The 26,590-nt window shown below is 38.8% G+C and overlaps 2 protein-coding genes across 3 annotated transcripts in view; one reads left to right on the forward strand and one right to left on the reverse strand.

Moving 5' to 3' along the window:
• The window catches only part of LOC118719986 (vascular endothelial growth factor receptor kdr-like), a 241,998-nt gene extending 229,180 nt beyond the window's left edge, over positions 1–12,818 (reverse strand). The window contains exons 1-2 of one of the 2 annotated variants that reach the window (XM_036439878.2): positions 12,549–12,818; positions 12,081–12,221 (exon numbers count right to left, since the gene is read on the reverse strand). In XM_036439878.2, the coding sequence (XP_036295771.1) occupies positions 12,081–12,159 (79 nt within the window). In that variant the 5' untranslated portion in view covers positions 12,160–12,221; positions 12,549–12,818. Of the gene's footprint in view, positions 1–12,080; positions 12,222–12,502 lie in introns of both variants that reach the window. The other variant, XM_036439879.2, reaches the window with a different exon arrangement.
• A 10,939-nt stretch (positions 12,819–23,757) lies between these two features.
• Positions 23,758–24,584, forward strand: ERVK3-1 (endogenous retrovirus group K3 member 1). Its single transcript, XM_045582384.1, is given in 3 exon segments — positions 23,758–23,958; positions 23,960–24,084; positions 24,086–24,584. Coding segments are annotated over 3 exon segments (531 nt in total). The 5' UTR covers positions 23,758–23,808; the 3' UTR covers positions 24,342–24,584.
• Positions 24,585–26,590: the final 2,006 nt, after the last annotated feature.

The raw sequence follows: 26,590 nt of genomic DNA on the forward strand, positions 1-26,590 counted from the left end.
ATAAAAGTTTTAATGACTCAGGCAACCCTGTCCTACAGGAATAAAACAAGTAACATCTGCCAATATTATAAGGAGCAAAAAGAAACCTCTGTGTAGTGCATCTCATTTCTTAGAATGCCAGAACCACAGACTGTCCAAGCTTGGAAACGACCGAGTTCTCCACCTAAATACTAGAGTATAAATATGAGCACTAGTCACCTCCTCCTTCTGTGCCCTAAGTCCAAAGTGAATGAGGACCATAGTCAGGCCTGGAACTCAGTGTCCTGACTCCTAAGCCATTGTTCTTTGCATTGCATCACACTGCACACTGGTTCCAGAACTTTGCCTGCATACAAAATTACAAAACTCTGGTGACTGAAGGAAGAAAAGTTCATTTATATACCACACAAAACTGGAGATAAAGCTCTTTGTCTATAGAAATTGTAAAGATCTAGAGAGAAAAATGTAAAAACTTTGTTTGACACTCCCCAACTTCCCCTTAAAAATATCAAAGCTTAAAATGGTTCCAAATTAAGTGATTACGGTAAGTACTATAATTAACAACCTCATGCTAATTGGATTCTGAGCTTCTTGAATGCTACATAATTATTAAACATTATAAAAGTTCTCTTGTGTACTGATTTCTGATTCCAGGAACCTGCTAAACTACGTGGATATGTGCTCAGACTGAAGTTGTTTGCTCTGTTTTTAGGAAAAAGGTGCTCTCCACCTTCCCATGTCCTTCCATTTACCCACATACAGCTCCAGAGCCCCTCAATATTTCTAGCTTTCTACCCCACCACTGGGCTTGTACTTGGAGAAACCACAGAAACTAAAGATTAGAGAATTTTAAAATAATATTAGTAATGATGATAAACCAGGGTATGGAAGAAAACAATGAAAATGGATTTTGTAAAGAAGTATATGGATAATTACAAAAAATACTGTGGCTCTCTCTGTCAGCATCTGACTCACAGGAGGAAAAACTAATGGTTCCTGAGACTGATGGCAATGGAACGCACATGTCCTGAATTGGCATTGACAATGGCAGAGCAACTTAATGGCTCTGGTGAGACCAATTGAGGTAAACATGCCCTTTTTTTTAGCTACAGGCTTGGTGCCCAGGCATGATGTGGTCCAATGATGGGCAGTATTTATTGTAGGTATTCCATCTCAACAAGTGTGGCCAGGCAGGGGCAATGGGAAAAATAACCAAACCTAACACAGGTTCTTTTCATTTCTCCAAAGACTGGGGAGCTTAAGATCCTGGGTTCTCAGGCAATTAGCCTAATGGGACATAGATGACATGACAGTATGCAGATCATGAAGTTAATGAAAGCTCTGATTAGTGAGCATGCCACCTAAAATGTCACTTCCTCCATTACCACCTCTGAAAATGAAAGGAAGGGGATTCTCCTACCCTTGTAGAAGGGGCTCTGGAATTGACACCATCCTTTTCTCTAGGTCTTGGTGTACTTCTATGTAATATAAGCATAGTTCTATGTCACCGAAGTATTATGAAAATTAAGCAATGTAATCCGATTTATAACTACAGATTTTTAAAATAAAATATGTAATGATTTAGATACTGAACTACAAATGCAGTTTCATACATTGTCAAGAATTAGCAGTCAGGGGATGCACATCTGTCCAGTTCCAGCTCTGCCAGTAACTGTAAGATATTGCATAAGTTTCCTCCTCACTCTGAGTCACAAATTTCCCCATCTAAAAAAAGCAAAGATCTGAGTGATTCTACTCATTCTATTAGCAGTATTTCTAGATAACCTACAATGTTCCCTGAAAATACTATATTATTTTACTTATATGTGAAATTTAAAAAATAAATCAAATGAACAAGTAAAATAGGAAACATATTCATAGACACAGGAAACAAATTAGGGGTTATCAGAAGGGGAGGTTTTGGGATGGATGAAATAGATAAAGGAGACTAAGAGGTATAAACTTCCAGTTATACAATAAATAAGTGATGGGGATATAATTACATCATAAAGAATATATTCAATAATATTATAATAACTTTATATAAAAATAGTAATTAAACTTTTTGCTATGATCACTTCATGATATATACATATACTGAGCCACTATGATATACATCTGAAACTAATAGACCATTATATGCCAATTATACTTGAATTAAAAATTCTGTCATAAGCTACAAATGGATTAACCTTGACTACATTATGCTAATTAAAATAAGCCATTCACAGAAAGATAAATACTAAATCATTCAACTTATATAAGGCTTTTAATGTAGTCAAAATCATAGAAACACAAATAATATGACTAATAGGGGCAGATAGGAGAAGGAAATAGGGAGTTCTTATTTCAGTTTTATGAGATGAAAAAATTCTAGACATCTGTATTAGAAGTGTGCATTAATATACTATATACTTAATATGGCTAAGATGGTAAATTTTGCTATGTGTTTTATACCACAATAATGAAAACAAACATGTTTTAAAAAGAAAGAAAAGAAAAGCTGCTGAGCAGAAGCCAGACACAAAAGGGCACATACTATATGATTCCATTTACATGAAATTCTAGAATAGACAAAACTAAGCTATAGAGGCAGAGCACAGATCAGTGGGCTGGAAGTGAAAGAGAAAACTGACTATTAAAGGCCATAAAGAAACTTTCTAGACTGATGAGAGTCATTTATATCTTCATTGTGGTGATGGTGGCTATTTGGATACACACATTTGTCAAAATTTATCAAACTATACATTTAAAGTGGGTGTGTTTTATCATATGTATATTTTACCTCAGATAAAATTAAGTTTGAAAAGCCAAAAAAGGTGAAGTTTTGATTGCCAGCTGTTCTATCCTGTAGTCTAGGGCAGTGGTCAGCAAACGGTGGCTTGCGAGCCACATATGGCTCCTTGGCCCCTTAAGTGTGGCTCTTCCACAAAATACCACGGCCTGGGCGAGTCTATTTTGAAGAAGTGGCGTTAGAAGAAGTTTAAGTTTAAAAAAAATTGGCTCTCAAAAGAAATTTTAATTGTTGTACTGTTGATATTTGGCTCTGTTGAATAATGAGTTTGCCAGTCACTGACTGGCCTAGGGGAACAGATATATAAACTCTTCTTATCCCCTCTGGTGAACTTGCATTTTGGGACAATTTTTTTCTTTTTATTGAAGTTTACCCAGAGAAATTCATCACATTATGATCCTCCATTGTTATATTTCTATTATTTAGAAAAGTGAGAAATAAATATAACCCCTACCTTATCCCTAGCATAACACTTGAAAAGAATTACACATGCTGATAAATTCATTTCTAATAAATGTCCCCACCATTTTTGTACCTGAGAAAAGTCTTCATTTTCTAGGCCAGCTTAAAAATTTTACGTATACTTATGTAATACTAATACTTTCAGTTTCTATCAATTTGCATCCTTATAATCTAACACCCCTGATTCCAATAAGTGATTGTATCTCCTAATTAAACAAACTATCACAATTTTTACTGTGTATGTTTGAAATTGTCTCCACCCATGAAGATTAGATAAATCCTCAAATCTAATCCTAAAGCAGATGGTGCTTTCTTATTTCAATATTTGAAATTCAGGAAAAGGAAAGAGAAGGGTAACAAGAGAACACTAAAAGATACAGAGGAGGGAGAGAAAAATAGAGAACTCCATGCTTCAAAGCAGCAGAACACTTTAAAGACCATCTCTAGTCTAATTCTCCCATTTTAAAGATAATGAGACTGAGGCTCAGAAAGGGAAACAGACACTTTCCATCACACAATGAGTACTTGTCACATGTAGGCCCAGAATTGGTTATTTGGATCCTAAAAACATTACTCATTGCACCATTAATGCAGCCTGGATGAAGGTAGCCTGAAAGTTTTTGCAAGAAAAGAATGGGAAAGCGGAATCAGAAGAAAACTAAGAAACAATGGAGGGGATAATGGTACAGGAAAATAGAAGAAAAGAAAATTGGCCAGATAGTACAAGGGTCAAACCACCTTTCCCCCTTTTCCTAAACAATCTCTGATCATGGGCAAACATCCTCATTTACTTCCTTGACAGTGTCTTTCCCACAACTGTGAAAGAACACAGGAAGATCTAAGGAAACATATTTGGGAAGCAAAGCTAAAGTGGGTAGGATCTTAAAATATACTTAACATGCATGGATTTCCTTCCCATCCAGAGGTGCCAGACAGACTGGGGCCAAATTTGGATCTGTCTATGGTCAGTGACTGCCCTGAGGTTGGAAAGAGCCAGGGAATAACAAAGAGCTACAAGTTCACCTCTCAGAGATAAGAATCTTCCCCACCTATTCACCCCTTCCTCTGCTCATTGCTATGGTGGTCCAGCTTTGAAAGTCTCCTTCCCCTTCAAAACACTTTATTATTAATTATTGTGGGAAAAGGAGATGGGACTCAATTGAGTATCAAGCCACACTCAATTTATTAGAATAAGGAAAAGCAAGGTAGGTAAGAGTTGTGAGGTGATCAGGAGGATCAAGAGACACGATTCCAACAGTGCAGTCTAGTGCTTAAGAACATAAATTAGAACATGGTTAAGAACAAGAGGTAGACTGCGTCCATTCAAATTATGCCTACCACTTACAAGCTGTGTGTCTAGAGCCAGTCACTCTGCTCCTTTGTGTCTCAGTTTCTTGACATGTAATAAAAAATAATTTTACTTTCCCTAAAAAAGTGTTATGAGGATTAAATGAGCTAATAAAATGTTTAATTTATTTAAAAAGATAAATGCACTTCTATGTTCATTGCAGCATTATTTACAGTGGCCAAGACAAAGAAACAAATGAAGTGTCCCTCAATACATGATTGCATAAAGAAGGTGTGGTACATATACACAATGGAATACTATTCAGTCATTAAAAAGATGGTTATTAAGAATATCATGCTTGCCGAAACCGGTTTGGCTCAGTAGATAGAGCGTCGGCCTGTGGACTGAAGGTCCCGGGTTCGATTCTGCTCAAGGGCATGTATCTTGGTTGCAGGCACATCCCCAGTAGGGGGTGTGAAAGGGGCAGCTGATCGATGATTCTCTCTCATCGATGTTTCTAACTCTCTATCCCTCTCTATCCCTCTCTCTTCCTCTCTGTAAAAAATCAATAAAATATATATTTTTAAAAAGAATATCATGCTAAGTGGAATCATTCAGGCAGAAAAAGTCAAGAACCATATGATTCACTAATATATGGGCTACAAAATTATAAAATTGAAAGCAACAACTGAACAAACAAGAAAAAAAAAAACCTCATAGACACAGACAACAGTATGGTGGTTACCAGAGAGAAAGGGGGTGTAGGGGTAATAACGGGTAAAGAGCGTCAGATATATGTTGACAGGAGAAGATTTAATGTTTGGTAGTAAACACATAATACAATCTACAGATTATATATGATAGAATTGGACACTTAAAATCTATATAATCTTATTAACCAATATCATTCTAATAAATTTAATAAAAAGTAAGGTAAAGTATTTAAAACAATACCTGGCATATAGTAAACATTTAATAAATGTTAATTCATTTTCATATTTAGATCTCTGCAGGAATATTATGGGGAAAATGAAGCTAATTATATTCTGCATGGCCCAAAGTATGGGTTTAGATTTTTAGGATTAGTGTTTGGTAGCCCAGGGAGATAAAGTCTAAATTGAACATAAGGAAGATCTTTTGATAATCAGAGTTTTCCTAAGGTGGAATAATCTACCTCCTAAACTAGTGATGTACAACCATAAACTGGACAACTACCTGGCAAGACGGTAATATAAGTGTTAGATAAAGGAAGGACTGGGTTTTAAATGCTCTTCATTGTCTCTTACCTCTAGCCAGGAGAGTTCGTTGTTTCATAAGGCTAATAAGAAATAGCTCATAAGTAGAAGTGAGAAAATGCAGTCTCCATTGGAGAAAGATCTGTATGGTAGCCAGACATACCAGTGCTGCCAGAATCAAGAAATTCCACCCCTATTTAATCATTTGAGAAATCCTGAAAGCAGACAGAGAGCTCTTTGCCTATGTCTTTGTTAAAACAATCTTTGTAAAAGTATAGCTTGGAAACTACATAAGTTCAGACTGGGCCTGAAGAATACAGAGCAGTACTGAGAACTAGATGTGTGAATGCCTGTTAGATATTATTTAAAACAAATTAAAAGGAAATATTCATTTTACCAGACCAATGCCATAATACTAAATATCAGGTGTATAATTCTAGCCAGATTTCTAGAAATGCCAATAAGTTGTTGTGTAACTTTGGGCAAGTCTCCTTCTCTTTAGGCCTAACAGTAACCCAAAGGGATGAGACAAGTGAGCTTTAAATTGGGGTGATTATATTATTTACCATCAAAACTGAGAAATCAGTAATAGTCAGTCTGTGTCAAGAGGTAACACTGGGCTGTACTGAGAAAACTGGGATATATGGTCACCCTAAGGATGACATTGAAGCTCTGACCATCTGAGGCCATATAACTCTATAAGTAGGGCAAGGAATCCAAATATTTTACGTATCTCAGGATTTCAGAACAAATGTTTGACTCCTAGATGCTGTAAGAACATTGGTGGCACTTTAAATGCCAAGTTGATAAATTGGAATCTTACTATTTAAAGGAGTTCACCCCAGTCCCCTTAGATAGGTTATATTATCTACTTAGAAAAGGAAAAGGAAAAGGCAGGGTTAACTTCCTAAGATTCTCTGCTCCTTGGAGATTACAACTACCCTGGAAATGATGTCTGAGAGTCATGAACTCTCAGAAATTGGAAAGCCCTTGAGATAATCTTGTATTCCAGTGTGCTTCCATTTATTTTCTTTTTCATTTTAGTAGTTGGATCATCATAGTAACCTTAACTTTAAACTCAATATCCTATATTATAAAAGCCTAACATGCAAATTATCCCCTCAGGTGGTCATTTGACCACTTGCTATGACATGCACTGACCACCAGGGGGCAGCGCGGAACATGGCAAGCACTGCAACATCTTGCCAGCTACCTGGGGACAAGGGTGATGTGGATCTAGGTGCAGATAGAATTCTGAGTGTCCACCGAGCTTGCTCTCACTCCCCCTGCTACCCTCCCCCAGGACACCAGGGCTCACACACTGGGGAAGCCCCCCCCCAAAAAAATAAAAAAAAAAACCAAAAAAAAAAAACACCAGTCTGACCTGATTTCAAAAACACCAGGTCAAATACAAAGAGCTGGCTTTGCATACAAGATATGCAGAATGCTAAGAACTGTGTGCATGAGATGTGAAGAGCATTGTACAAAAAGGCAGAGAGGGAGGACAATAGGAAAGCCTATACAAATTGAGGAACTGCTACAAAGTTGGACAAAGACTTCCAAACAGAGAGACTGGAGCTATCAAATACAAGAAAGAAATCATGGATTTTGAAAACCTTACTATCCCAATTACCAAGCCTCTGCTCGCACTCAACCTGCCATTCAGAGATTCAGTGTCCTGTCCTTTTGTATCACTAAACAAAAGAAAGTAAGTCCAAGAACTTAATTTTAGCTTGATCTTAAATATTCCAGCTTTTTTCCCTTTTGGGAAGAGGTCCATTAGGTTCACTAATAGAAAATACTTGATTTTCCAATTAGAGATCAGTGTCTGAGCCATTATGATTCAGATAGTTCAGGGTACCACCATGAAAATGACACCTACCTTTTGAAATAGTGGAGAGACAGATACATAGTGGTATCCTTCCCTTGCAGGCACCACAAGTTTTCTTCATAAAATCTCTATGATCATGTTTCAGATACTTTTACTTAACAACTTCTCTTTTGCCTTAGGATTTTAATAAACTTCAACTATATGTATATGTAGCAACTGCTATTTCCAGGGATCACAAAATCCTTTAATAACAAATAGAAAATATGAGACCCCCACAGAGCTTTCCCAAGATCTCTCTTCTTCCAGTCATTTTTATCTTTACTCTTTCACATCATTACCAGAGAGCCTAGCATGGAGTGAAAATTTCACCAGATAATAAAATTTTCTTTTTTGTTTATTTGTTGGTTGGAGCCTCTTTCTCCCTAAATTAATTAAGCCATTAACATACAGGAGTGGGCAGTAGTAGGTTTGCAATTGTGCATACACAAAACACAGAGTTTATTCTTATATTATTATCCTATCTAATAAAGAGAGAATATGTTAATTGACTGTTATGCCCTCAAAGATGGTGGCACCCACAGCCACAAGATGGCAGCACCCAGTCCCTTCAGCCCCCCAGCTACCCAGGGCTGGCCATAGGCGGTGGCAAGCCTTGGATGGTGGCTGCTCAGCTACCCCGGGCTGCCTGAGGCTCAGGTAACCAGGGCCAGCCCGAGAGATGACCAAATGACTGAACAAGCAGGTTGCATGGGGCAACCAGACCGGCAGGGGGGTAGTGAGGGATGACCAAAGGGCTGAACAAGAAGGCTGTGTGGGGAGACCAGATCAGGAGGGGGCCATGAGGGGTGACCAGGCTGGTGGGGGGGCAGTTGGGGTTGACCAGGCCAGCAGAGGGGGGCTATTGGGGATGACCAGGTTGGTAGAAGGGAGTAGTTGGGGCCAACCAAGCCAGTGGGGAGGGAGGGGCACTTGGGGGCAATTAGGCTGGTGGGAGGAGCAGTGAGGGGTGACTAGGCTGACTGGGGAGAGTTAGGGGGGACCAGACCAGCAGATTGGGGCAGGGGGGCTGTAAGAGGTGACCAGGTCGGCAGGGGGGGAGCATTAGGAGCAACCAGGCTGGCAGGGAGGGGGCAGTTGGGGGCAACCTGGCTGGCAGCAGGGGGAAGTTAGGGGTGACCAGGCAGGCAAGTGAGCGATTAGGAGCCAGCAGTCCAGGATTGTGAGAGCGATGTCCAACTGCTGGTCTAGACCGGCAGTTGGACATTCCCTGAGGGGTCTTGGATTGGAGAGAGTGCAGGCTTGGCTGAGGGAACCCCCCGCCCCCATGCATGAATTTTATACACTGGGCCTCTAGTTATTTAATAATTATTGTATTATTAATTTGTATTATACCTGTAAACCTACTTTTGTCAACCCCTCTATTATATCCAGAGAAGGATGATTAAGAGAGAGAAAGGATTTAAAACTTCAAATATCTACATGAGTACTACAGGGAAGAGGTAGGAACTTTATTCTTTGTAATGTTTTACTCCTTTCTGAATATCCCCAGCAATAGGGGACTCTCTGGCCCCCAAGTTAGCCCATTTCATTTGTAGCAGCTAAAATGGTTGGAATATTCTTGTGTGTAAATGGACCTTCAAACACTTGTAGACAGTTTTCATACAACTTCCCACCCCATCTCAAAGAGCTTTTTCTTCTCCCAGCTAAAAGTCACTACATTATTTTTGTTCCTTAACTGAAAAATTTTCAAGACCTTATATATTCAATTTAATCTTGTATAATAACATTGCATCTTATCAGTGTCCCTTTGAGAATGTGGTGTCCAAAATCAAGCTGTAGTACACCAGGTATAGTTTTACCAGTGAAGAAAAGAATAGAACCTTTCTGAGTCTTTCTGGTTTTTTTTTTTCCAGGTCTTAATACTATGTTTTTAAGATCATCTATAATAAAAATATGTGTTTTACTTGCCTGTAAATTGAGTATGTCAGCAATATAGGTGCAAAAAATCCCTATCTTTTGTCTTTTTCACAAATATGTATCTATAAGCCATGTCTTCCAATTGTTTTCTTAAAGGTTTTATTTCCCCCTTCCTCTTTGGAGGAGGAACACCCAAAGTTACAAGCTTGTATTTATATTAACACTCTCAATGCCCTTTTGAATACCAATTTTATAACTGACCATATCTTCCTTCTTTTAACTGAATATTTTCTCATGCCACAAATATTGTCTTCCTACACAAACACAAAATTATTGAAGAGAATGAAGCCAACACCTAGTGTTTTTTTCCTCTTTAGAAATTGTCCTCCAGACATATCCATTCTAAAAACATATTTTGTGTACCCCTTAATAAGCAGTTCTGAGCCCATTCCAAACATTTACAACAACCCCTATGTCTAATCTCCATATTTCTCTACCAGAAGAGACTTTACTCAATTACTCAGGAGACCCTAGTATTGTATTTTTCCAGCATTCACCCTTTGTTTAAATTCCAGAATCATACTGCAAAAGAAACTGCATTATTCTGCCAATCCTATCTTCAATAAACTAACACCAGTTCTAATGATTATGGATTTATCTTCTAGGAGTTTAGGAAATAAACTTGTAAATAATTCTATATTCTTACAAAAAGCAACAGCAAGAACAGAGGTTTTATAATACTTTCCCTTCTTTTTGAAATACAGGACTACAACTGGCAGTCTCTAGATATATGATATCTCTGTGACTACTTAGTGACTATTTTCAGTGATTCATTACTTTGCATCCACATGTTTTCTCAGTGCCCAGGGAAACCATTCTTTTAGCTGGGAGACTTACACCTAATTCCAGCAATAAGGTGCTCTCTTTCCATCTCCAATCCATAGCAATGTCATATTACTACCAATATTTGGTTTACTTTTTCTAATATGGTATTTTCTTTCTTCTTGACAAAAAGGGTGGAAGCCAAATGCAAGTTTTTCCTCTCATTTACAATTAAAGAACCATGGCTCAAGAGAATAAGGGAACATAGTGTATTTGTGTTAGGGCCAAGACTAAAGACCAGTTATTCAGATACCCATCTCTCTTTGAACTGTACCACATGTATCTCAAAAAAGAGTTGTTAATGACTAACACATGATGTATTATCATCCTCATTATGTTGGAATTATCTCAATGGACCTTTGGAAGCCCTAAAGGTCCAAATAATTTAAATACTTTGACCAAGAACATACAATACACTTCCAGATTCTTACCGGTGATATAAAGTTTAGGTTCAACAGAAAGCCTGGAAAGAATGGGAGTGGGTATTACATTTCCAAAAACTGAAAACTGGATGATGGAGGAAAATGCAGATGACAACTAAAAATAAGCTATTAAGATTTTCCAGTTGTGTCTAATGCCCACTGCCTTGTCCAAATCTAAATACACATTGGGAAATGGCTGCGGGATCTTGGATGGAAAGTTTGGCTCTAAGATTTTCTGAATACATTACAGTCACAAGAGTTCTAAAGGCTGCTAAGTTAGCCATCTCGACTCCAGTACAGGCAGCTAATTACAGAAAGGTGCTAATTACAGTCCTGTTAGCAATTTCCACCATTTGGCCATGTGGCAAAAGGTTGAGGATCCTCTTGTGTTTCCAGGCTGGAAAAGCAATCACTACCCAAGGCAGCAGGTGCCATCTACCAGAGCAGTCACTTCACCTGCTTTTCTTTTTTAGGAAAGTTTACAAATCTGATCCAAAGAATGACTGCTGTGTTTAGTTAGGGCTTTCTCTGGTTTTGTTTTGCTGATTTTTTCAAAATATAACTTTAAAATATTAGGGACAGACATCTTCAAGAATTATAAATGGCAACATATTTGGGAGAAAACAAACAAACAAACAAAAAACTCTACAGCCAAAAAAAAAAAAAAAAAAAGTCAGTTGAATCCTCTGTCCCTCTCTTTTTTTCGAAGTACTCTCCAAAGGTCAGAGAAAGATTTCAAATGTGTATTTTCCCTTTAATTGATCAGTTCCTCACAATTTATGGACTTAAATTTTAGAATACACTTTGCATTCTGCCTAGAGACTCTACCTGCAGAGTTATGGCTGTACAACAGAGGAGAAAATGCAATGCTACATGTCCTGGAATAAATGAAGATATCACTCTCAGAAGGGAATTTTTCTAGGTCTTTTGCAGCAAGTGTGTATTCTCTGTTAGAAAAATCAGCTAATAACTACCAACCATTACACGCAAAAATTCCCTGTCACAGGCTTGGCCACCCTCGCCCTGGGGCCTCCTATTTCCGTGCATCCAGAACTGTTTCTCTTCGAAGCCCACCGCTGACCAAGAAAGCTTCCAGCTATAGTTGGCTGCAGGACTGGCTCAGAGGTGCGCCTGACAAGCCACAGGCCTTTGTTGAGCTCTTATTCTCTCTATGGCACCCGTGACCTGACTTCTTTAGCGTGAGCTGAGAGATTGAAGCACCAGCACCACACGCAGCGCTCAGTAAGCTGTGAGGCGACCAGTCGCTTACCTGGAGTCCAGAGCAGGGTGATCAGGAAGTGGGAAGCCAAAACGGTCAGGGCACCATGACCATGGCGGGGTGCAAACATCGTGGGGCAGAGAGTGCAGTGCCAGGCTCTCACTCCCCACTGAGTTATTTCGCTCCTCCTTCCTAAGAAAAAAGCAGGGAGTGGGGGATCAAGGATTTAAGGTAAGGGATCTAAACTGTGACCTCTGATTTCTCAACTCTGAATTCCGACCTTACCGCCCCTTCCAGGCCCCTCTCTTGCTATTCTCTCAGCCTAGGGCCGCCCTCTTTCCCAGAGACCTCTCCTCGAGCCTCAGAGTTACAGAGCTATTCTGTGAGAGGAGCACAGTCTAGGCAGTCTCCCAGGAACTCTCGCTCTCTGCCTAACACCCTATCTCCCCCCAGGTCCACAATTCCCTGATCACCTTTGGTGGCAGGTGCGCTGTCCCGGTTCAGAGTGCCCCACGGAACCTGCAACTGGGGGAGTCACAAGTACCGCTCAACTTCTCTGATGAGCTCCCAACTTCTTTCTGCAATCCTATTGAGAGGAGGCAGCAACATTTGTCTCTGGAGGAAGGAAGTTCAGGACAAAGGTGGGGGGAGGGAGGGGAAGGAGGAAAAAACCAGGAAAGGGAGGCTGGAGGGCTGAGTGAAAGATCCCAGAAGAGGCTAGTGCAGCTATCCAGGAGAGTGTCCCTAAGGGTAAGCGCAAAAGTGTACTAGGGAGGGGGCATCTGATGGAACTGCATTTCCCTTTCCTCCTTTGAGGAGCTCACAAGTTCCCTCCCCCAGACTGACTTCTTGGCCTGAGTTTGATACAGTATCCGGGAAGGATGTGGGGGGTTTTTTGGGCAGGGAGAGGAAACAGACGTCAGTGCAAGTGCTCCCCAAGGAGAACAGTTCTGGAGTTTGCCTCAAGCCTTCTGAACAGGAGATTACTGACTGTTCAGAAGGTGAGGGCTGGATACCGTAATCTGCTTTTGCCAGGCTGGGTACCGTAATCTGCTTTTGCCAGGCTGGGTAGGAACAGACAGAGAGAGCAGCACTCTGATGACTGGAGAGGTTAGATTCTATTGAAGTAATTGGCAAGCAGCAAGGGACATGTGATTGGAAGTGTTGGAGACGACAATGAGTGGAGAACCCCAGACTTCACAAACCAGATGGATCTCTTACAGATCTCTAATCCTAAACCTCTGTTACAAAAGAGGAAATTGAGGCACAAAGAGGTCATTTGCCTTTTCTTGGCTAACTTGGCAAGACAGAGCAGATACCTGGACCAGAATGATGCTTTTTAATTTCTCTACTCCTATCTCTTCCCCATGAAGGGAGATTGGGTTGTGGAAAGAAGAGAGTAGGATATACACTGCCCCTGGGAACTTGGGGGAGAAGGAGATGCCCGAGGCTGACACTTTACTTCCACCTCCCTCTTCCTCCTTGAAACCGTGGAAAGAAAATCCAAGTAGCCACCTGAATCCCTAACAAAGCTGGACTTGGAAAACAAAGGCTCTGCTCCCCACAACATTATTCTCCCTGGCAGAATGCTAGCCAAGAGAATTTGAATCAGAGAAAGGATAGATAACTGACCTCAGATCATATACCTGGGAAGTGGTAGGCCTGGATTCATACTTAGATTTGCTTATTTCAGAGCTCACATTCAAACCATTGAGATTACATATGTGAAAGTACTTTACCAATGTAAAAGATTAATAAAACCAGAAGCCTTTCCGAAGTTTCCCAATCTAACTCTTTCATATTATGCAGATGGAAAAACAGAAGTACAGAGGAGGGAAAGGACATGTCCAAGATCACTTCATGACAAGGCAAGGCTAGAACTGAAACTTTGAAACTCAGTCCGGGGATCCTTCCTTTGCAACATGCTCCTGTTCTCAGCTTTGTCTGTCATAGGGAAAATATCTGCACAGTAATTAGTTCATTGGGAATTATTTTATGAGTCTCCATTTTGGTGATTACACTAGGAAGTGGTGGCCAGAAAATGGTTGTGTACAATGAACAAGATTGTAAAACCAGAGGGAAAATTGAAAGGACTCAGTGAGATAAGAGATGGGTTGAAACCAAAGAAACCAAAGCCAGAGGAGAACATGGGCAAGATCATTCACATTATTATGAATTCAACATGAAGAAAGCCTGCTTGTGAAGTGAAAACAAGAGGCAGTCCCTTCCTTTGCCTCTAAAGAGATTGTGTGGTGATTCAGGATTATCCCAGGCAAAATTAGCTCTCTCAGCTATCTCCTCTTCTCCCCAGCTGCTAAAAGGTCTGTCATACTTGTAAAATTATAAGCAATTAAGTAACAATAAAAATAAAGTTTGGAATGATTTTAATAAAACATGCTATGCTAGAGATAAATAAAGTAAATATGAATGGCCTGAAGAAGAATGGCAGACTGTGATCATGCCTGATTTACACTTTCAAGGAGATCTAAATAGCTATCTCATAGCCAACAGATAGAACTTCACCATAACCCCAAGAGATACTCTGTGCTATTATTGTGTTCCTCCTTTTTTAAAAAAATATATTTTATTGATTTTGTACAGAGAGGAAGGGAAAGAGATAGAGAGTTAGAAACATTGATGAGAGAGAGTCATCGATCAGCTGCCCCTTGCACACCCCCTACTGGGGATATGCCCGCAACCAAGGTACATGCCCTTGACCGGAATCGAACCCTGGACCCTTAAGTGCCCAAGCAGACTCTCTATCCACTGAGCCAAACTGGTTTCGGCAGTGTTCTTCTTTAGCTAGAGAGAGCACAAAAGGAAAGGCATTTCAAGGTGACGTTCAAAACAAGAAATATTTGGGAGATGGGTGACATAAGTTCATGATTAAACTCACACAACTGTCCTGCTAGTGTCTTTGCAAACAAGAAGAAGGCAAGTAATAAATGTAAGACTTGAAACCATAAAAACCCTAGAAGAAAAAATAGGCAATAAGTTATTTGTCATTGGTCTTAACAATATTCATTTTTGGGCCTGTCTTCTAGGGCAAGGACAACAAAAGCAAAAAAAAAAAAAAAAAAAGGGACTACAAAGCTTTTGCATCACAAAAGAAACCATAAAAAAACAAAAAGGCAACCTATTGAATGGGAGAAGATATTTGCAAATGTTATATCCAATAAGGGATTAATATTGAAAATATACAAAGAACTCATATAACTCAATATAAAAAAAAACAAGCAGTCAAATTAAAAAATGGTCAGAGGACATGCATAGACACTTCTATAAAAAGGACATACAAATGACCAACAGACACATAAAAAGATGCTCAAAATTACTAATCATCAGGGAAATAAAAATCAAAAACCACAAGGAGATATCACAACACACCTGTCAGAATGGACCTCATCAATAAATTAATAAACAAGTTTTGGTTACAATGTAGATGAAAGGGAACCCTCATGCACTGTTGATGGGAATGCAGATTGTTTCAGCCCCTATGGAATACAGTGTGAAGTTTCCTCAAAAAATTAAGAATAGAACTATCATATAACCAGCATTTCCACTTCTGGGTATTTATCCAAAGAAATCCAAAACACTAATTTGAAAAGAGATATGCACCCCTGTGTTCATTGCAATATTATTTATACTAGTCAAGATAGGAAGTAACATAAGTATCCATCAATATTTCAATGGACAAAAAAGCTATGGTGCATATAAACAATCGAATAATTTTGTTTGTTCTGCCCACCCCACCCATCCCGCCTGCCTCACCCTGCCCTGCCCTGCCCGCTGCAGTGGGAGAAGTGTGGGGGGAGAGGGAAGCTCACCGGAAGTCTTGCAGAAATATTCCTGCAACAGGTGTCTAGTAATAACCATAAAAAGAATGAAATCTTGCCATTTGCAACAACATGGATCAACCTAGAAGGTATTATCTTCAGTGAAATAAATAAGACAGCGGAAGACAAATGCCATATAATTTCACTTATATGTGGAGTCTTTAAAATAAATAAATAATAAACAAACAAACAAAACAGAAATGAACCCATGAATACAGAGAACAAACTGATAGTCACCAAATGGGAGAGGGATTGGGGGTATGGGAAGATAGATGAAAAGGATTAAAAAGTACAAATTGCCAGTATAAAAAAGTAGTCACAGGGATTTAGAGTATAGCATAGGGAATATAGTCAATCATATTGTGATGTCTATATATGGTACAAGTTAGGTGCTAGATTTTTGGGGGTGATTATTTCATAAAGTATATAAATGCCTAATCACTCAGCTGTACATCCGAAATGAATATAATACTACATGTCAACTATAATTTAAAAATAAATAAATAAAAAAATTTAAAAAGGAAGGCAAGGGATAAAGTAGTTTTGTGCCTGCAACAGTTTTTGAGACTGAAGATGGAGGTCAGGCTTCCAAAAATAAGTCCCTTCTAAGACTGGGTAACAGCCCTTTATTCAGCAAGCCTTTCTTACTGGGTTCTAGGTGTTAGGCCTAGTCATTACTCTAGGGATCTAGAAATGAGAAAAATACAACACTTACCCGGAGATACCATCTACTAACCAGAAAAAGCATTTTGGCAGAAAGTACTGCAAATGCTCCTCAAGTTACAATGGGACTGCTTCCCGATAAAACTATTGTAAATAGAAACTATCATAAGTCAAAAATGTATTTAATACATCTAACCTACCAAAAATCATAGCTTAGCCTGCTTGCCTTAAACATGTTCATTAGGCCACAGCTGGACAATTATCTTGAGTTTCATCTCAAGAGTAATTGAGTTATTCTTTCCACAAGAAACAGGGGACACAAAAAGTAGACAAAACAAACAAAAAAATACAATATCCAAAAAATAGTAGCAACACAGTACAATGTAGAGTAATGATAGTTTATCCTTATGATCACATAGCTGACTAGGAGCTGTAGCTCATTACCAATGCCCAGAATTACAGGAGTATCAAACCAAATATTACTAGTCTGGAAAAAAAATCAAAATTGGAAATATAGATTGGGGGGAGGATGAGAAAAGATAAACCACAGAACTTACATATTTATATGCATAGCCTATGGACACAGGCAATAGATGAGTGAATACCTTAGGGATTAAGTAGATGCTGGGATTAGGGGGGTAAATAGAGGAGAGGTTGGGAGATATCTGTAATACTGTCAACAATAATAATACATATTTTGAAAAACATTAGAAGTATGGTTTCTTCTGAATGTTTTATTGTTTTTATACCATCACAAAATCATAACTTGAACCATCATAATTCAGGGAATGTCAGTTTTTGCCTCTCCTTCTTACTCAATAATAAACTTTTGGGGCAGGCACATAGCAACCCAGAATAATACATACTGCACTTGCCAGCATCTTTTATAAATAGGATAATTATGTGGCATATGTGGGGCAATAAGATGTGAGCATTTATGTTACAGCTTTCGGGTCATGCCTTAAAAGGAAGAGGTATATATTCCTTCTTGCAACTCTTCCCCCTTCTCTCTGACTGGTGATGTCAAAAAACTTGTAGAGATGATAGAACAAAAGATAGAAAGATGAGCTTATGTATTAGAGATTATGTATTATCCAATCAGACCTGAACTGTTCATGACTAATCAGTATATCTATTGACATATGGCCAGATAATTCTTTGTGGTACCTTATACGATTTTTTCAGGATTCCTGGACTTGAATCATTAGATGTTACTAGAACTTCCTGTTCCAAGAGCCATCTCCAGACAAATACCTCCTGGGGATTCTTCAGGAGAACTACTGGCCTAGACTCTTATTTAAAAGAAAAATCAACTTTTACCTTATTTAAGCCAGAGTTAAATTAGGTTCCTATCACTCATAGATACAGAATGGGAGGGGAAGGTAGGGATCTGGGTGAAAAAGGTGAAGGGATTAAGAAGTACAAATTGGTTGTTACAGAATTCTCTTGGTGATGTAAAAAATAACATAGTAAATATAGTCAATAATCTTATATAATAAAAGGTTAGGTGGCGTCGCACGACATTGTCACAAGATGGCTGTCCCCACGTCATCACAAGATGGCTGCCACAAGATGAGCACCACAAGATGGTCACCACAAGATGGCCAGCAGGAGAGGGCAGTTGTGGGCAACCAGGCCAGCAGGGGAGGGCAGTTGGGGGCGACCAGGCCTGCATGGGAGAACAGTTTGGAGTGAGATCAAGCCAGCAGGGGAGAGCAGTTGGAGGTAACCAGGCCTGGAGGGGACGAGAGTTGGGGGTGACCAAGTCAACAGGGGAGGGCAGTTAGGGGTGACCAGGCCAGCAGAGGAGGGCAGTTGTGGGCAACCAGGCTGACAGAAGAGGGCAGTTGGGGATCATCAGGCTGGCAGGGGAGGGCAGTTGGGGGCTATATCAGGCCAGCAGGGGAGGATAGTTGGGGGTTATCAGGCCAGCTGATGAGCAGTTAGGCATCAATCAGGCTGGCAGGGTAAAGTTAGGGGGCGATCAGGCAGATAGGCAGGTGTGTGATTAGGAGCCAGCAGTCCTGGATTGTGAGAGGGATGTCTGACTGCTGGTTTAGGCCCAATTACACAAGGATTGGGCCCAAATTGTCAGTTGGACATCTCCCAAGGGATCCCATATTGGATAGGATGCAGGCTGGGCTGAGGGCTACCTCTTCCTGTGCACAAATTTTGTGCACTGGGCCTCTAGTATTATAATAATTAGGTATGGTGCCAAGAGGGTATTAGAAACAGCAAGGGATCACTTTGTAAAGTATATGCTTGTCTAACCACTATGCTGTACACCTGAAATAAATATAAAATAATATTGAATGTAAAATATAGTTGAATAAATTTTAAAATAGGTTCTTGTAATAGCAACTGATGCCTTACGCAGGCTTGTAAACCAATCATGACAAGAAATTGTGGTGAGTCTGAACTTTTTTTTGAAAGAAAGAGAATAAATTAAATGTTACCATGTGATCACTGCTAAAACAGAGAAATGAACAAAATGCTGCTGAGGAATTCAAAAAAAGTTTCAAATCGCTTACCATGTGGAGAAAAGGGAACTCTAGTGACTTTTCTTTGGGGCTTAAATACCATGTAGTAAAAAGTCATTTACTAGAAAAAGGAAACAATATATGCAAAAGTATAGAGACATGAAATGTCAAGGCACATCAGGGAAATGTCATAAGTTGAAAGATAGACAGGTGGTTCTGAAACCTGGGTGTACATTAGAACCATCTAAGGAGATTTTCAACTACATTGCTGTCCAGACCCCATTCTAGACTAATTATGTGAGAATCTCTGATAATGGGACAGAGACATTGTTTTTTATTTAAAAAAAAAAAAAACACAAAACTTCCCCCATCCCTACCCAGCTAGGACCAGAGGACAGGAAGTGTAAACAAGGGGTGGGGTGAAAAAAAGCTGACAGACTAGGATGGAGCCAACCTTGGCAAAACAATGGAAAATTTAAAGCAAGTGAATACAAAAACAACTTTTTTTTTTTTAATGCTGTTCACTCAGGGGACAAGTGGCAAAGAGACTGAGGGTGAGATGAGCCATGTAGGAGGCTGAAACAGTAGTCCTGGTAAACAAAAGAAGTCAAGTCTGAGAGCCATTGCTAAGATGCATTCTATATGATTTGGTGAACAATTGTGTCTCATAAGGACTTGTGAGTAGATCAATAGAGAGATATAGCGAAGAAAGACTAAGATATCTGGCTTGAGCAATGACTGATAGTGACACCATTCATTGAGCACAGTTTCATGTAGGTTGGGTTTGGCTGAGGCAGTATAACTGGTGTCACTCTGATAGGGCTCTCAATTTTGCTACAGTCTTTAATAAGGAAAATTTAATTTAAAAAGTCAGGGGGCCTGGTTGTAGTACTATCTCTGTTAACTTTGCTCAGTCATATTCTTTTTTTAATTTAAATTCTATATTGTTTAAAATATTACATGACTCTTCTTTTTCCCCCATTGACCTCTCCCTAGCCACTCCCACCCCCCAGCACATGCCCTCACCCCCCTACTATCTGTGTCCATTGGTTATGCTCATATGCATACATACAAGTCCTTTGGTTTATCTCTTACCCCCTCACTACCTACCGTCCCTCATAACCTGGACAGTATGTTCAATGCTTTTATGACTCTGGTTCTAGGTTCTATTTTTTTCATCAGTTTATGTTGTTCATTATATTCCACAAATTAGTAAGATCATGTAATATTTATCTTTCTCTGACTGGCTTATTTTACTTAGCATAATGCTTTCCAGTTTCACCCATGCTACTGTAAATGGTAAGAATTTCTTCTTTTTTACAGCAGCATAGTATTCCATTGTGTAGATGTACCACAGTTTTATAACCCACTCATCTGTTAATGGGCACTGAGACTGTTTTCTAATCTTAGCTATTGTAAATTGTGCTGCTATGAACATACGGGTGCATATATCCTTTCTGATTGGTATTTCTGTTTTGGGAATCCATCACTTGCCAATACTACCAGTGCACCAAGGAATGCAAAAGGCCGATGGATTTTTGGCATTAGCAGGGCTGACACTAACCACTGATTGTTGAGATAGTATTGGCTTGAGGCAATTCCCTAACATGGTAATCTTTTTTACTGTTTACCAAACTTTGATATGCTTGTATGTGTTGTTAGAGGGCAAGATGTGTATCTAAAACTGAATAAAAAGCAGACTGGACCCAGTCTGGGGATGCCTTTTCAAGAAAACGGTCTCCCACCTAACCCCCATGCCTTCTAAATTCATATTTCTTGTATAGCATTTTCATTTGTGCATTGGCCCTTCCTTCAGATCCTGAACCTGGCTGTGAATGTTGCTGCATCTGGTGCCTCAAATAGGAAACTGGAAGAGAAGATTCTCCTGGATGAAAAAAATGAAGTGAAAAAGGAAAAGTAGAAATTCACCAGAAAGGTGGGAAGTTCACCATGCACAAAGCCCATGCCAGCTTCGGAGTCACAACCATAAGTAAATAAGAACATTTTTGGAATCAGCAGGTTATAATGGAGAAGAATTCGAGTAAAAGGCAAAAACATCATTGTAAATTTTTAGCTTGCATGCTCAAGGATAAAGGAATTAAGGTATCAAAAGGTACTCTCTTAAATTAGGCTCAAAGAAAACGAGTGCCCTTGTCATCTTTAACTATGTGGGCTCATGTTTGAACTGCATTATGCCCACTTCATATTGAGGATCAAGTTTGTAACACTTAAGGCCCCAAATCTTCCACCTCTAGTGTGGGGAGCCTCATCAACCAGAGAAAATGGGGATAACAGTACATTTACAAAAGGACTCCTTAATGCTTTGTCTGAAAATTATCATATGACACCTTGGGACTGGAAGATTTTATCTAAAAACAACTTTAGATGCCAGTCAGTGCTATGGAGAGCAGAATGTGATGATATCTGTGAACAATAACTAATATCTGGACCTCATCTGGCTGTACATCCCAGGCAATATAAAACATCTGAAAGATCTATGAAAAGAACTCTGATTTATTAAGTCTTGTCTATGTGTTATGTGCACTTGTCCATTGATTGTTGTTTTATCTATCTTTTTGTTTGGTTTAATTTGTTTATTGTTAGTCTATTAAATATGCCTTTAATTTATCTTCATAGAAAAGAAACAGTAGGTGACCAGGCCATTACTAAATTTTCATAGAGCAAACAGGATGTGGGGATGAGGAGAAAGAATATGAGCAGTACATGTGGCTGATAACACAGGTACTAGGAAAATTCCCTAGACATAGGAGGTAACTAAAAAAGGCCCCAGTCCATTAATTATTATGTCTCTTGGTGATTCTGTAATATGGACACACACTCTAGGGAGTGTTATTAAAAGTCTCATTTTGCCATGTTTTTGTTTCCTAGTCTGTCATTTTAAGTGTAAAGAAATAATCCATTTCTCACAAATTGGAAATGTGTCCATGGAAGGGAAAAGATTAGTTTATGAGGAAGGTGCCCCACCTGATTTGGATTGGCCTCCATCTCTTCAGGGATGCTATAGAACAGGCAAAAACATTTAATTCAGCCTCTTTTTTTTTTTTATATTGATGGCAAAAATGACACAAGAAAAATATACAACAAATTGTACAGCAAAGATAATATCCCTTTTATATTACTCATATTAGGCACATATCACTCTGCTGGGTCCTTTATCAAAAGGAAATGCATATGCAGATCAGTTAATTGTTTTATTAGAGCAGGCAAAACAAATTGTCAAGGAATGCCCCACTTATATGTTACACCTCCTGTAAGTAGGCTGCATCAAGCCTTAATTACTTGTGTTTGGGAGTTACTAAGAACTGAGCAGGCAATCTCCTCAGCCCAAGTAGCCTAGGTAAAGCTTGGATTGCCTTTATTAGGACAGATTAATTCTACTGAAAATAGTCCCACTGGAGTCATTTTCCAAAACAAAAACTCTCCTACTATTATTGAGTGGGTCCACCTAGGGCATCAATCTTCTAAAACTGTGGTTACACATATAGAATTCATGTCTCATTTAATATCTCAACTCAGAAAGCACTGAAGGCAGCTTAGAGAATAACTCCAATACATCTATCTTCCCCTCACTGGGAAGCAATTAGAAATGTTATTTCAGACTTACTTGAATAGGCAAATTGAACTAAGTGGATATTCAGGGGAGCTTAACTGTCACCTACTAAAAAACAAGTTATTACAATTTTTATATTATACTCCTACATATTATTATACCAAAGAATACTAGACAGGAACCTATTCCTGGAGCATTAATTGTTTTTACAGATGGCTCATCTAATGGTAAAGCTAATTATCATACAATGGACTCAGAATGAGTCATCGAGACTAGTCACACTTCTATACAAAGGATTGAATTAGAAGTTATCAAGGCTGAACTACAGAATTTCCAAGAGTCTCTTAATATTATTTCAATTCTGCCTATGCTGCTGGCTTGGTAAACAAAATTGAGATTGCTCAATTAAAATGATTCACTGGCCAAAATCTATTTATACTATATAAACGGGTACAGAAAATTGTATAGCAAAGACAATATCCTTTTTATATTACTCATATTATGGCACATACCACTCTGCCAGGTCCTTTAACAAAAGGAAATGCATATGTAGAGAAGTTAATTGTTTTATTAGCGCAGGCAAAACAAATTGTCAAGGAATGCCCCACTTATATGTTACATCTGCCTCAAAGGTCTATTACAGAAATTAATCCTTGAGGATTAATAAGGGACCATATCTCAGAAATGAATGTAACACATTACACTCCTTTCAGATGCCTTAGGGCATTGCATGTCTCTGTAAATACCTTTTCAAAGGTCCTATGGGCCACTGCATCTACATGGTAAATGGCAAAACAGGTTATTAATCATTGCCTAACTACTTTTGCCATAATAGGAATTGCAAAAATTATTAGAACTGACAATAAACCTACATACACAAACTTTTGTAAAAATTTCCAGCAATTTTGTAAAAATTCAACACATTATTGGAATATCATACAATTCCCAAGCACAGGCAATTATAGAATGCCAACATCAGTGGATAAAATCCCAATTTGAAAAACAAAAAGGAGGAATAGTGATGTTGGAGAAATCTCCTGTAGGTAGACTACATCAAACCTGAATTACTTTAAAAAATTTTTTTTTCACTTGGAATGCTGATGGCATGACACATATAGAATTACACTGGTGTCAGAATAAACCAAATCAAAATTGTTTAGTTAGTTGGACAGATCCTCAGTCTGGGTTATGAATGGGTCCTGATCCTTTGTTAACCTTTGGTCAAGGATATGCTTGTGTATTTCCAGAAAACTCCTCCTAGCCCCTGTGGATTCCTGCAAGGATCATTAAACTTCAACATGGATCAAAGAGAGGAACTGAACAGACTAATGAGGACCTTGTATCTTGAGTCTCACCCTGTACCTGTGGCTGCAGGCAATTGAGTACTTCCAGCCACAGATAGCCCCAAGCAACATACTGAAGATGAGGAATGGGAATAGAATGAGACAGATGATAAACAGTCTGGAGATGATCTGGGGGATGGTAAAGAGGATAGTCCAGGAAGCTGAGAGTTTTTGAGGAAACAAGAACCCCAAGAACATCTGAGAATGTTTTCCTTGCCATGCTAGCAGTCATCAGTTGTGGGATGGTACAATTTGCCCTGGTCAAAGCCAGAGAAGGTCAGACTTGATTGTCATTGCCCAGTTTGTCCACCATCCAGAACTCAAATATCATTGCTGTCATGTCACAGAGGACAGTGATTGAGAAGGAGACCCATAAAGAACTGATGCCCCAGAAAGGAGCCTACTACCAAGTTCCTTAGATGTCTGGCAGCAATTTAAAAAGGACATAAAAGAACTCAGTCCTTTTCATGGGATCTCCCTACATCTGCCTCTTAGCATAACCAATATTGTCTACCTCATTCTTATTTTTAAATGTTTATTTCTAGTATGCAGATGCAGAATGAAGAGTCTTAAAAGGACTCCAGCCCTACAGATGGAATACAATTTTCAAGATTTATTAAGAAAACAAAAAGGGGGAGATGTGGGCAGCCACTGCTTGCCAATACTGTGGTGCAACAAGGAATCAGAAGGCTGATGGTTCTTGGGCCTTAAAAGGGCTGACACTAAGCACTGATGGTTGAGATAGTGGTGGCTCAAGGCAATTCCCTAACCTGATAATCCTTTTACTGTTTACCAAACTTTGCCTTTGATATGTCTGTATGCATTTCTAGAGGGCAATATGTGTATCTAAAACTGAATAAAAAGTAGACAGGACCCAGTCTAAGGGGTGCCTCTTCAAGAAAGTGTCCTTCACCTGGCCCCTCCCCATGCCTTCTAAATTAGTATTTCTTGTATAGCATTTTCATTTGTGTGTTGGCCCCTTCTTCAGATCCTGAACCCCACTGTGAAGATTGTGGTATCTGTTTTCTTGGGATCACTTACTAGTATTCACTTGCCTCATTCAATTTTTAAAATTTATCCCTATTGTTGACAGCATTACATATGCCCACCATTTTCTCCCCATTTCCCCCTTTCACTCAGTTTCCACTCCACCCTAGGCCTTCATGATACTACTGTCTGTGTCCAAGGATTATGCATATATGCATATACATTCTTAGATTAATGAATACCATCAACTTTTTAAAAGCACTGTTTCAAGCCTTCCACTAGACTCTGTTGTGGGGGAATACAGCAGTGAACATGATGCTTTAGCTTCTCAAGGTGTTTACATTTTATTAGAGGACACCAGAGGCCCATTGCATGAAAGATTCCTGCAAGAATAGGGCTTCCTCGGGCCTATTCATGCAAGAAGAGGGCTTTCTGTGGCCAAAGCTTCACTCCCTTATCCACTGCCTTGTTTCCCTCTCATCTCCGCTGCCTTGCTCCCTTCTCTGCAGATTCACTCCTTTCTACAGTGCTTGGCTTCCTTTTATGCTGTCTTCAGTCTTTGCTTCATGCCTTCATATGCAAATTAACCACAATCTTTGTTAGGTTAATTTGCATACTTGCTCTGATTGGCTGGTGGCATAGTGAAGGTATGGTCAATTTGCATATTTCTCTTTTATTAGTGTAGATAGCCATATGAAAAATAATTTAACATACTAATATATTTGTCAAACTATTTTTAATGCAACTCATAGTAAAAATATATATTTTATAATGTGGTCCAGTAAACATATACATTTGTATATCATTAAAACAGAAGTTTTACAAAATAATACTTACACTTACCATATGTTATGGAACCTGTTATTTTTGCATTCTATTCTATTTCTTGTGTTGTTGTTTTTAAATCTGGGTACCAATATATTGAATCTATTCATAACCCATTAAATGGAGTAAAAAAGCATACTTTAAAAATACAATTAAATTGTATCCATAAAATAATGCAAAGAACATAATGGATCCTTTACTGAAGAAGAATGTTTAATTTTTTTTTTTAAATTAAGGTTTCAGAGGAAAAGTTTTGTTTTATTGAAAACTTGAAACATGAGTAGGTGTTGAGCAGCAGAAAGAGGTTAAGAGCATTCTTGGCAAAAACAAATAAAATCATAAAAGCACAGAGATTACAAATCATCCTGGGAATAGGCAAGAAGTATAGTATTTCTGTAACAAGAGATGAACCAGAAAAACCTAGCCTTAGACCAAATTATAAAAAACCTTGGAGACTGGGAAGTTAGACCAGGAGGTGGGTTTGAGTAATCAGGTAAAATTATTGATTTTAAAATTTGTTTTGGTGGATATAAATATATATTGTTATGTAAATATGTAGAAAAAAGAACTACATAGTGTTATTTTAAACATGTGCTTTTGAATGGCTTTCTAGAGGACACACATTTTTTTGTTTTAATTTATCTACATTTATTTTTATTTATTTTTAAAATTATTTTTGTTGAAAGTATTAATATGTCCCCTTTTCCCTATTGTCCTCTCCCAGCCTGCTTCCTGCCCCATCCAGCCCAGGCCTTCATCCCCTATTAACTGTGCACATTTGGTTATGCTTACATGCATATAAGTTCTTTGGTTGAACTCCTAAGCCTTCCCCCACCACACATAAGCTCCCCTGACT

Source organism: Pipistrellus kuhlii, unplaced genomic scaffold, assembly GCF_014108245.1.
Source record: "Pipistrellus kuhlii isolate mPipKuh1 unplaced genomic scaffold, mPipKuh1.p scaffold_m20_p_16, whole genome shotgun sequence".
Classification (NCBI taxonomy): domain Eukaryota; kingdom Metazoa; phylum Chordata; class Mammalia; order Chiroptera; family Vespertilionidae; genus Pipistrellus; species Pipistrellus kuhlii.